The 13,239-nt window shown below is 50.5% G+C and overlaps 1 protein-coding gene across 1 annotated transcript in view; it reads left to right on the forward strand.

The window, feature by feature from the left end:
- The first annotated feature begins 330 nt into the window (after positions 1-330).
- Positions 331-13,239, forward strand: part of LOC130130373 (mitogen-activated protein kinase kinase kinase 11) — a 47,666-nt gene continuing 34,757 nt past the window's right edge. The window contains 1 exon segment of the mRNA XM_056300063.1: positions 331-2,295. Coding sequence (XP_056156038.1) covers positions 1,539-2,295 — 757 coding nt within the window. The 5' untranslated portion in view covers positions 331-1,538.

Genomic DNA, 13,239 nt, shown 5'->3' on the forward strand with positions numbered 1-13,239 from the left:
GTCCCGCACTTCTTCTTCTTCTCTTTTTTGTTTTTAAGGCAGATTTCACGCGATGCTCGGTTGTGGGCGCTAGTTCTCTTTGGGGGGGGGGTAAGGTAAACGGCCCCTACTTGACCGGAAGCGCTACTAATAGTCTTCGTCGTTCTAGTCGCTTAGCGACGTTCCCTTCTTTCCACCTGTGGACGTGAGAACGGACGGCCCCCCCCTCCTCTCCCCGGCAGAGCGCGAGCCGCGTCGGTCCGTCATCCGACTCTCTTCCGGTTGAGAGGCGAGCAGCGGCCCAAACCCCACCCACCCTCCGCACCGACGGCAGGCACGGTCGAGGTCTCCGACGGCTGGAGAAGGCGCCGAGGAAGAGGAGTAGGAGCTATAACAGGAGGCGTACGATGGAATCACTGCGCCCTCTTTTCTTCTTCTTCTTCTTCTTCTTCTTCTCTCTCTTTGCGTTTCGACAGTCGTGAGTAATTGATGGTAATTGCCAGTCGGACGCTGTGCGCGAGGGAAACGGCGGGTGTTGTTTGGCGGTTCGTCCTCCCCTCCCTCCCCTCCTCCCGGAGAGTTAAGACCGGACAAGTTTGGACCGCGCTTCCTGTTGCGAGCTCGGTGACAACAACAACAACAACAACAACAACAACGACGACGACGGCGACGACGAAAGTTTCTCGTTGACGTCAGCGGTCACCGGAGGGAGGCTTGAACGGCATGGACGCGCTTGCGGTAAATACCGGGACTTGCGGAGAGCGCGCCGCGGGCGCCGAGCGACGCGCCGTCGTTTGATTCGCGGGGCTGAGAAGCGGCCCGCGCGGCTCCCGTGGAAACTTGCGCAGAATCGCGGAGAGTCGCTGGACTTGAACGCTCCTTTTCCTGCCATTCTTCTCCGCTTCTCGGCGCTTCCTGCTTTGCGGCGGCGGCGGCGGTCCCCCGCACTTAATGGCTAAAAATACTGAAAACTCCAAATGGACAGCTAGATGGAACCGGAGCCTTCGCTGAGAGTCGCGCCGGCGTTCCTCTAAGTGATCGGGAATTTCGCGTTTCCCTTCGCCAGATCGGGCACCTGCCCCGTTCGGATTGGGAAATAAGGGATCGCTTGTTTGCCGATAATGAGGTGACTTACCTGCCCCCCCTAAGTATGGGCATGTAGAAATGATATTATGCTCTAGCGTTGTGTCGGGAAACCGCACACCACCATCAGATAAGACGAGAAAGGTCGAGTGGAAAGAATTCTGCGCTTCTGAGCTTTAAAGTACTCGACGCAGGCGGTCTTGTTCGTGATTCCTGTGCGGGCTATGGCTATTTCCAATAGAGACCCGCGCTTTCAGAGTGGACCATGAATGAGAGCTACTTCGCGAGACACTTCGGTTCTCTCTGAATCCTCTCTCGTGGCTCACTTGTTGGTCTAGTACGTTTCGCTGGTCCCTGATGAACCAACAAGAAAGGCAGGAAAGGGAGAGAGGCGCAGTAAAGTACTCTTCTGTACTTTATTTTCACACCCTTGGTCTACAGAATCCAATCCAACCAAAACAACTGCTCCAGGCTCCATGGAGCCGCTGAAGAACATATTCAGCCGCGGCCCGCTGTCGAACTGGAAGAATTTGGAGCAATCGCAAAAAGGGAACTTCACCAACCCAGTGTGGACGGCGTTATTCGATTACGAGGCATCTGGTAAAGATGAGCTCACCTTGCGCAAAGGTGACCTGGTCGAAGTCCTCTCGTTGGACTCCGAGATATCTGGGGACGAGGGCTGGTGGGCGGGTAAGGTCAACAACAAGGTGGGAATCTTTCCCTCAAACTATGGGTCCTTCAAGCCGAGTGGATATGGGAAACTGCCGGGCAGCGGGGTGGTTGGGGAACTGGGCCCAGCTGTGGTGGGCGAGTTTGAACCCGAGGCTGTGGATTTCAGGGAACTGAGCCTGGAGGAGGTTATCGGGGTCGGGGGGTTCGGGAAAGTGTATCGCGGTACCTGGAGAGGTGAGCTTGTGGCCGTGAAGGCCGCCCGTCAGGATCCCGATGAGGACATCAGCGCGACGGCCCAGAACGTGCGGCAGGAGGCCCGCCTGTTTGCCATGCTCACCCACCCCAACATCATCGCCCTCAAAGGGGTCTGCCTAAAGGAGCCCAACTTGTGCCTCATTATGGAGTATGCCTCCGGTGGGCCGCTGAGCCGGGCGCTGGCGGGCCGACGTATCCCGCCACATGTCCTAGTCAACTGGGCCGTGCAGATAGCCAGAGGGATGCTGTATCTTCACAACGAGGCCATCGTCCCCGTCATCCACCGGGATCTTAAGTCCAACAACAGTAAGTCCTTGCTCCTGTTGGTGCAGGTTTATAACCAGGTTGTAAATACCTCCATAAGAGGCCGTTAACTATTGGCAGCAGGCAGTGTCTTTGCTAAATTTCTGGAAATTCCCAAGCAGCTCAGAGAGTACCAAGTCATTTGTCAACCTAACCTATGCCCAGTTAGACATATCTGCAGGGTGCTCACTTCGAGAAAATGCCAGTTAGCCGTAAAGGAACACGGTGTACTGGCACAGTTATAGCTACTACAAGCAACCAACTGGTGGAAAGAAAAAATGTCCCGAAGAAAGGCAACTGAAGTTCCCCATAATGGGAATATATTCTCCAATTTCTTGACCATTATCAAGTCAAACATCTCATTTTTGAGCAAATTTAGTTATTTCTTTTTGATTGACAGCATATGAAAAATCAGCCCAGCCAAGCATTTGTCTGAGGGAGGTATAACAACTCGATCTTTGTTCAGAGTTTAAGTCACATTTTCAGTTTGAGGCCATCACAAGCCTGGGCAATAAGATTAGTATTATGACAGGACATCTTTTTGGATTGTACTAAATTGCATTGTTGTCATGTGACACCAAGGCCGTAAAAGCAAGGGCAAGTCACAAAATGCACCCACAGCTCAGACAGAATAGGAAGACTGAGCATTTCATCTCAGATTTTGGAAATTGGGGTTTGTAACAGTGGTTAGGGCCCTACCTCTAGACACACACTGGACCTTGTTGTTAAAGTCACATTGCACAGAGATGTATTGCTGATAAATCATTTTGTCCCCTTTGAACTATAACGTGTTCTTTTCCCAACCGTAATGCTGTTGTTCGCTAGTCAAAACACTCAGCCACCCAAACTCACACTCGGCTAACCCTTCCCAACTGTTATTATCATTCCTGTGACGCGGCAGATAATCCCTGTCAATGGTGTGGCTGTAATCTGTTGCTGTCCAAAGTTTGTTGTTTTTCACTGGCTTCCACTCATCTTGTCTTTTTACACCGAACCCTGACCACCACACAGTGTGATGCCATTTTTAGATAGTCTACTCCTGTACTTTCCTACATAATGGCAAAAACATCAAGGTTGCTGTTTGTTTGAGTGAGAATGAATGAACCCACAAAATTTCATATTAGGCCTCTGAGAAGACAGGCATAGTGCAACCACTATATGAGCACCACTCCGGTTTCAAGGCTGGTGTGAAGTGAAAGAATCTCGATATTCTCAACATCCCCCTTTACCTTGATCCCTCTATATGGTGCCGTCTTTCAGATTCTAGGTTTTGTGGTTGAGTAGATGCCTAAGATACAGACTTAGTTGGTGCCTAAGTCAGTACCACCTGCCATTTACCATGTAATGGCACTACTTTTCATCAGTCCCCCCCCCCCCCCCCTCCACAGCACCACCCTTCTGCACCCATTCACTCTCTGGCTTTCTGGATACCTTCACCTCAGGTTTAGGTTCTGGCGAGTCACCGAGGTCGCCGCTGAAAGCTAGAAAACACCTGCTGTTGCGCAAGGAGACGCTGTGCTTTTTATATAGAGTTTTTATTTTGAGCAAGGCAAGCGAACACAATCGCTCTTGTCTGTCTGTGCTGGGAGATGTTATCTCTCTCCGTCCTCCCCCTGGTTTTTTTTGTTGTTTTGGGGGGGGGTTTGTTTTGTTTTGTTTTGTTTTTTTTAATTCTTTGAATCTTTGTCCCTGGCCTGCCTCTACTTGTCTCCATGCAGTTATAGCCCCGTTGTGTCACTGAGCAATATCCTGTTGTTAGAGAGAGATGTGAGAAGGCACATGGGTGGAACGGGGAGGGGTTTGGTTTTGAAACACATTTTCTATACATTACAGCGCTATGGTGTGACTGTAGTGCTGGTAGATTCGACACGGGGTTAGTTAGGGATGTATCGGTGAGAAATGGGCAAGGCGAAGGAAGTCGAACATAAAACAAGTTGAAGAGTGAAAAGAACATTTCTTATGCATATATGCTACCGCGCCGGGCAAATCAAAGCTATAAAGTTCACTGCAGCACCCAGTTGTCGGCACATTACCACGGTAAATAGATCTTGAATTATGCAGGCCATCGGGTAAAGTGATGGATTGAGGTACGCGGCCGTGCTCCTGAGAGGGTTTTTGTAATGAGAAACGGCTACTGTTGCAAGTTACTGACCAGTGGAGCGCTCTGGCCCACATGGAAGATGCTGATTAAACAGGATCATTGAAGAAAGTGCACATAGAGAGAGAGGAAGGCCTTGGACAGAAGCCAGAGGCCATAACTGGAATTCCTCTGAGAGTAAATACAGAAACACACACACACACACACACACACACGAGAGGGACCTCTTTTGCATGCTTTTCTTGCCTATTTATACGCGATACCATTTATGTCGTTCTCGATGTACATTTGCATCAATAACATAAGTCGGCCTTTATGCGTCCAGTTGTTGACGGTTTTAATGGTGTGGGTTATCTGCAGAAAGTCTCTGCATGTCCCGAAACGGCTATATAGGCGCTGCCTGCCGCCATGCAACGCTGCAGAGGCTTTAGTTAGAAATGGTGGGGAGAGTGCCAAGCTAAGCATCGGTTAGGGTTGGAACTCATAGGCCTTTTTCAGGAAGAAGCCACAGTTAGATCTTGAATCAACATGTCTTCTTTTTTTTTCCACGGTAGACAAACATCTGATACATCCCTCTACCAGCATGTTTTCATTCAGGGCCCCCAGCGCCTCTCACTGCAGCGCACTCAAAACATCCCCTGTGTTTTGTGTGTGTTTTTGTGACTCTGTGTGTGTGTGTGTTTGTGACTGTATGTGTGTGTCTTTGTCACTGTGTGTGCATGTGGTGCCATCGTCTTCCGCTATCACTGTGCACCGTGTACACACACTCGTTCCCGAGAATTTCGCTGTTACCCAGTTGGGCGGTGGGGGTGGGGGTATAAGGGCAGTTTAAACATTTTCGGCCCAGCCGGTGATGGCGAGGGTGGTGCTATGTAAAGGAAATGATGCCTCAGTTGAAACTTTGAAGTCTAAACATGTGGCTGCATTTGGTTCGGCTTGCTGCGTTATCTTGCTTTTGCAGCTCCAGGCGACGGCGGTGTTGAGGGATTTTGGTTGAACGTGTCATCGTTAAACTAGAACCACCAAGGCGGTCGGTCACCTTGACCCTTTTGGATTTTCAAAGTTTAATAACTTTGTTGGGAAAAAAAAAAGACAGACCCGCCACTCCCCGAATGCTCCTAAAATTGCATATATTTGGGGCGTCCGGGTAGCATAGCGGTCTATTCCGTTGCCTAGCAACACGGGGATCAGCGGTTCGAATCTCCTTGTTACCTCCGGCTTGGTTGGGCATCCCTTGGGACACAGTTGGCCGTGTCTGGGGGTGGGAAGCCGGATGCGGGTATGTGTCCTGGTTGCTGCATTAGCGCCTCCTCTGGTCGGTCGGGGCGCCTGTTCAGGGGGGAGGGGGAACTGGAGGGTATAACGTGATCCTCCCGCGCGCTATGCCCCCCCCCCTGGTGAAACTCCTCACTGTCAGGTGAAAAGAAGCGGCTGGTGACTCCACCTGTATGGGAGGAGGCATGTGGTAGTCTGCAGCCCTCCCCGGATCGGCGGAGGGGGGTGGAGCAGAGACCGGGACGGCTCGGAAGAGCGGGGTAATCGGCCAAGTACATCCATCCATCCATCCATTATCGAAACCGCTTATCCTGCTGTCAGGGTCGCGGGGTGCCGGAGCCTATCCCAGCAGTCACTGGATGGCAGGCAGGGAGACGAGAGAGGAAAATACTAAATAAATAAATAAATTTGCCTATATTTGCATTAAAAAGAGTTTCAGATCAATTGCAGGAAAAAAAAGTTACGATAAGATCTACCTTAGACGACCACGAGTGGTCAAAATGACCGCTCGTAATTTGCACGTCATGTCAGTATGTGTGACGTGCGTTGGTCGCGTCATTTCCTTCGTGAAGTTCGTTGTTCTGCCCTAGAAACACACTAGCGCCCTCCGGCGCAGCTAAATAGTGCAAACTTGACTTGTGATTATGTCCAACATGTCTGGCGGGGTACAGACGCCGTTACGGACGCACCGCGACCACCACCGAGGCGTTGCAGTGTTTACAGCCGTTGGACGGAGGCCATTTTAGATTGTTTGAAAAATGGTGTTAAATTTGGTAAAATGTCAATTTTGGTGTCAGTTAGTTTCTTAACAGACATACTGACCTATGTAAGGCATGAACATCTCAACTGGGTATTTATCTTGACATCCAGCATGGCGTCCATGCTGGATGCGTTGTGTTGCTGCGGGAGCATGACAACACACACACACACACACACAGACACACCTGGTTATATCAGAGCTGTGTTTTCGTTGTTGTCTCTGTGTGCCACCGGGCATCAAACCTCCTGCAAAATACACGGGTTGCTTTACGGCACGCATAGAACTTGATAATCACAGTAATTTCCCTCTATTACCTCCTTTGTGAACATGGCTGCTCCTCTTCCAAGGTGGTGTTTTGAGCCGCGGCGTGTTATTTTGCGCCGAAGCAAAACAAATAAAAAAATAAAGATCCCCTAAAGCTCACCTGCCGCTGGAGGTGTCGAAGCCTACAGTCTGATGTGTAAAGTGGCGACTGGCGAGAGAGTCCGTTAGCAACCGAGAGTAAATGAGAAGGTATAAATAAAGCACTTCACTGTAGCGTGAGTGTTTGCCGTGTGACTCCTGAATGTTGGGTTAACTGCTGCTGTGTCTCAGTGGACGGGTGGAGGAATCATCTGCTGAGTTTATTTGGAACATTCCTTGGCGTCCGGGTGGCGCTGCAGTGTATTCCAAGGGGATCGCTGGTTCGAATCCCTGCGTTACCTCCAGGCCGGCATGGCCGGGCATCCCTACGGACACAATTGGCGGGCGGGAAGCCGGTTGTGGGTATGTGTCCTGGTCGCTGCACTAGCGCCTCCTCTGGTCGGTCGGGGCGCCTGTTGGGGGGGGGGGGGCTGGGGAGAATGGTATGATCCTCCCACACGCTGCATCCCCCTGGTGAAACTCCTCACTGTCAGGTGAAAAGAAGCGGCTGGCGACTCCACATGTATGGGAGGAGGCATGTGATAGTCTGCAGCCCTCCCCAGATCGGCAGAGGGGGGTGGAGCAGAGGCCGGGCCGGATACAACCGGGGAGAAAATGGGGAAAATCCCCCCCAGAAAAAAAAAAGAACAATATTTCTTTTTGACGTTTATTAAATGAGTGGTCACTGAGCCTCTTATCATGGCTCATTTGGTTACATTCCTGTTTGAATTTCGTAAACCACTCCGGCAAAGAGAAACTTCTAGATGGGCGTCGCCGTCCCAAGCACGTTTAAGCACACGCAAAAGTTTTTTTTTTTTTTTTTTTTTGAATAAATAAAAGGCTTAACCACAAAGGCACATTTGCAAAAAAGTGCCTCGTCAGGAAGCGTCCATCCAGAAACCCGGTTGCATCATTAGTGCCGGTGTGCTGACGGGCATGTCGGAGGAGCGCTTCGGTGCCCCGGCAGAGACTCCCGAGGAGGTCACCGAGGGGAGAGTTCAGCTGCGTTGCTGTGGGCTGTGTGTGCTAGCATGTGATAAGAGAGAGGGGGGGGGGGCTGTATCTTAACTTAGCATATAGCTTAGCCAGCCTCCCCCGCTGTGCTGTTCCCTTTCTTCACTTTGGAAAAGCTGCCAGGCTGCATCCACAGATCCCTGGTTCTGATTGGATTGAAGAGTGGGCAGCATCCGGCAAGAGATACACACACACACACACACACACATAAGCTCACTAACACACACCACTGGGGGCTGTGGGTGCTCAAACCCGAGACCTGCAGATGTAGATCGATCTGCATTCAGTGTATGCCCGCCATGTTCACACACCAGCTCTCATTCTCACCTTCTTCTTCTTCTTCTTCTTCTTCTTCTTCTTCTTCTTCTTCTTCTTCTTCTTTCAGCTTGTCTAAGCTGAAGAAAATACTGTGTGTGTGTGTGTGTGTGTGTGTGTGTGTGTGTGTGTGTGTGTGTGTGCATGTGTGTGTTTGTACAGAGCAGGATGAGTGAACGGGCAAAACAACAGAGCTTCAGGGGAGGAGGAGAAAAGGAAAAGGCATACACACTGGAAGGTCACAGTGCACAGGAAGTGGAAAGGTTTCCAGAGCTCAGCCAGAGAGAAATCTTTTCTTTATTTTTCAGTCTGAAACCTCATTCCCACTCGCTCAGCTTGGCCTCTTTTCGTCGCAGATCACAAGACAGTTCTGATTGCCAGTTAGTAAAAAAAAAACACACCACAAATCTGTATCAGCTTGCAAGCTATAGCGTGGTGATAAGGATACGGAAACTTGGGTGTAAAGGGGGGGAAAGAAGCGTTCCCTAACTATTTAGAACAAGTTGAGATAGCGTGTTTGCTCACATCATTTAACATATCGATTTATTCTCACCGCACATTCTTGCCCCTCTCTCTGTCAAACCTCCGGGACAGTTAAGTCGATGAGGAGGACGGGCTTGCTTTTGCACAGTAGAATATACACATGGCCCCCATCTCCGACGGACTGTGTGCAGCCTCACCTTTCTGGAGGTTCGGGAAAGTCCAGCACACCTCCCACCGCGACTGTGACCTCAGACCTTCAGGGGTCGGCCTGTCAACAGGAAGTCCGTGTTTCTATGGAAACAACGCTAATGGAGGTTAAACTTCAACGCGAGAGAGTTCTGGTGGCTAGCTTCTGTTAATAAGTGACCGTTTTCAGGACCCCGCAGTCATTTTACCTGGTACTAGCTAATTTACACAAGCAATCATTTATAAACCACCTCTGACAGCTTCAATGTGGATGCCAGCTTTATGGCGTTCTGTTGTGTGGGCGTGGTGGTGGTAGCGTGTTTTGGGCCTTTCAGGGTGGTTACCCTCTGTTCAGATATGTTCTGATGCGTTGACTATGCGAATATATCTCTCGATTTCGTGTAGGAAGATGAAGCCTGTCACTTATGTCACCTCCTTTTTCACCGCCCTATGTGAGATCGATCGCACAGGCCATCCATCCGTTCATTATCCAAACCGCTTATCCTGCTCTCGGGGTCATGGGGATGCTGGAGCCTATCCCAGCAGTCACTGGGAGACACCCTGGACAGGCCGCCAGGCCGGCGCCACCACGTCAGCCAGCAGTGTCTAGGCATGAAGTACATGACCGTACAGGCTGATATGGAGGATCTGATATTTGTGGGCATTTTTTGACATGTTACCCATTTCATGAAGTCTGCTAACAGAGGCAAAAATGCCATGATTAAGAATACATCTGAGGTTCTTTACAGTATCAAACCCAAACTGCTTTTCTAAGAATACTCTCTTAAAACTGTTTCAAACCAAATTTTCTGAGAAAGTTCAGTAAATACATTCTCATTATCATTCATTTAGACTGCGAAATTATGACAATCCAATCTTCATTCCACTTCCGGTGTGGGAAGATGGCGGCGCGAACTTACATTTGCTGCGGCCTCACCCAGTTCCGTCCATGCAGTGTCTTTGTCCTTGTCTGCGTCTAAGTTTGAGTCTTGGTTTGATGGCTGGGAGAGCTGGCGCTGGATCAGCTGGGAGAGCCTGGTTTGCTGCATCCTGTGGGCCCAGGGACCACGGCCCTGCCTGGAGCTGCGCCTGAAGAGGTAACACCGAGGGTGGTCTGACAGGATGCTGAAGCGGGGCAGGCTAAGCTAACTGCTAGCCCATGCAGACCGGCAGTTCCGATAACGCCGAGGGCGGTCTGCTGGCGGCCTCGCCTACCCTTGGCTGTGTTTTTGATGTGGTCGTGTGGAGTGCGGGGAGGTGTGTCGAAGGTATCTGGCTGGGAGAGCTGGCGTTTGATCAGCTTGGGAAGCCTGGTCTGCTGCGTCTGGTGGGCCCAGGGACCACGGTCCTGCCTGGAGCTGCCCCATGGGGAGGAAACACTGAGGTTGGTCTAACAGGACACGGAAGCGGGGCAGGCTAAGCTAACTGCTAGCCCATGCAGACCGGCAGGTCCGACAGTCATCCTGGCATTCGATCTCTTGGACAGAGTTTTTTTGTTTTTGTTTTTTGGATATGTTGGATATATGTGTTTTTGTAGTTCTTTTTTTGTAGTCTGGATATGTGCGTTGTTGCAGTTTGGACATATGTTTTTGTCTTTGTGTTGCACTGCTGTGGGCTGGGGAAACAATATTTCGTTTTATTTCATGTATGCAAGTGCATGAACTGAAATGAAAAATAAGCGTTCCTGATTGCTGATTCCGATACAGTACCGCTGAAAGACGAGAGCATTAATATGGAATTATGGCCCCGCTCTAAATCAGACACCCATTCGATCAAAGTCAGGTCGTTGGTTAGTTGTGGTTACTTGCTTTTCAACTCCCTGACATTGTCCATTTTCTACGTGACGCAACAGCTTGCGAAACCGAGACGAGAATCCCGGTCGCCCTGCAGGGCAAACTCTTGTTTCAGCCGTGAGTTGACATCTCGTGCGCTATGATCCCAGCCTACCCTCCCACCCCACCACCACCACCCCGCCCCCCTCCCTCCCTCCCTCCCTCTCTCCCCTGAGCAGAGGTTGCCAGACTGTCTGTCAGCCTATGGCCCGATCCCTCGGGGAACAAAGCTCCCGTTCTTCCTGGGGAAAGCCCCCACCCCTGCCGGAATTCTCCCCTCGCCTACGGGGACGGAACGGAGCAGAGCAGGGCGGCCCAGCCCCACTAGAGCAGAAAGAGAGAGAGAGAGAGCGAGAGAGGAAGGTATAGAGGGCAGAGGAGAGGGAAGGGGAAAACGCAGGGTGATAGACAAGGTTTTCGGGAAGTGCCGTGAGAGAGACGGCGATGCCGCTGCAGCGTGCGAGTTACGGGAACGGAGAAAATCTAATTAAATCAGGTGCTGAGTGACGAGGGAACGAGCAGATTAGCGCAGCTGACTTTTGCATTTGGTATGTTAAGTACAGCAGGTGAATTGTTCTACTTGGGCGGCGGGGCTGAGCAGGCCCGGCCAGCACGGCATGCTGGTAGTCTAGCGGAGGTCATGGCTGTTCTGCCTTTCACGTCGTCCTGAATCGGCTGAACCACATGGTCTTCACAGTCAGAGCAGAAGTGTTCGAAACACTAGATTTAACGAGTGAGTTGTTTGCCTAGGACTGATAAGGTTCTACTTTATCAGCCGGGTCACTCTGTTTTACAATGGCCACATGACCTCGTCCCATGCGAGAGCGACTGACAGCTCCGCTCGCTTTCCCATGACATTTCTGCCGTAGAGCTGAGTCAGTCCCTGCAGCAAATCCATATCTCGGCCGCCTCGGGTGCGAGTCATCTCTGTAACTGACACGCTGTTGTTTCTCAACAACAAACAATGCCAAACAGAATCCTGTTGCCGTGGCGACCTGTCACGGTGTCCTGGTGGTGGTGGCATTGTTTGGTTTTGCCTGGCTGTCAGGAAGACGGTCTGTCTGGGCAAGACCGATGTGTGTGTGTGTGTGTCTGTGTGTGTGTGTGTGTTTTCCTGGAAACTCCCTAACAGAGAGCAAAGTTTAGGCCCGGCTCAACAAGAATCCCTAATTTTGTTTGTGTGTGTGTGTTTGTGTACGTGTATGCATGTGTATGTGTGTGTGTTCAAACCCAAATTCAGCCTGAAGTGTAAGCTGAAACTCGGCTTAAGATTATGATTTGCTTAAAAAGTATATTTGATTTTTTTACGTATATGATACGTGTAAATCTTAAATGACAGAACAGAAGACAAACCACAAAAACGTTCAAAAACCACATAAAACCTATATATCTGAAGGTTGTTGTGTTGTGGTGTTGTTATTCTATGTTAAGTGCACTGAGAGCCACGAAACCGCAGTCAAATTCTGCTATAGTTGCTCATTTCAGTAGTCGGCGTCGGGTAGGGGCTGTCAACGGTCGCCACTTTTGTTTCTCAGACAAAATGTACAGCGCATAGAGAATAGTGATGTCACCATGGCAACCTAATGCTAAATGAATAACTCAGTAACAGTAATGATAATAAATCAAACTTATATAGCGCTTTTCTAACACTCAAAGTGGCTTTACAATAAAGGGGGTGAAACAAGACAACAGGTAAACGTAACACAACATACAGGGGTGGATGTGAAGGGGGGGCTACGAGAGGGAGAAGCAGCAGGACTCTGTGGACGGTGATTTTCTGTAGGGGTGTACTCCCGTAGCCTGTTCCTCTCCTGAGGTATCCACCAGGTAGCGGCGCTATTTAACCCATAGCTGGGGGCTGGTTCTTGAGCATCAGGGAATATCCACGCACCGGTGGGCCTGCCTACCGCACATCTAGGGGCCAGACCTCCTCTGAGTCCCTTGTAGTTCAGCCAGGGTCCAAGGTGTACCCACTTACCGTATGTCACCACGAGGAGGTGCTACATAGGGCTTGCTGTTGCAGAGGCTATGTACTGGCAGGGAGAGACTTATTTGCTCGGCTCTCCGTTCGCATTTCTGCTGGCCAGCGGTGAAAGTTGAGAGTGAGACATGACGGGCACAGAACAGTACCCCAACACACTAGACGCTTCACAACAACCCCACTTCAGACACACTAGTCGTAGGGATGAGTTTGATGAAGTGAAGTTGCTGTGGTCCAACAAGCAGATATGACTACAGAAATGTCTTCTAATAGAAGACTTTTACCAACAGGCACTACAACATCAAGTCAAGTTTATTTGTAAAGTCGTAAGTCATCATCGTCATCATCGGCGGTCACTCGGGGTCGAGTGTGACCGTCCTCAGGTGGGCGTAGAGGCCGATCCTGGAGCCACATAATGGGGGGACGCCTGTGCGTGACAGGTTTTTATGTGGAGTGGCTGATGCTCCTGCAGCCACCACACGGTCCTTGGCAGGAGGTGGCCAGAGTTCAATGGCATGGAGAATCAAGATGATCGGGGACCACCCTCTGTTGCAGCCTTCATCCGCCTTCACTGCCGTTATGACCTGAAGACATCTTCCAC

The sequence above is a fragment of the Lampris incognitus genome, chromosome 20, assembly GCF_029633865.1.
Source record: "Lampris incognitus isolate fLamInc1 chromosome 20, fLamInc1.hap2, whole genome shotgun sequence".
Taxonomy (NCBI): domain Eukaryota; kingdom Metazoa; phylum Chordata; class Actinopteri; order Lampriformes; family Lampridae; genus Lampris; species Lampris incognitus.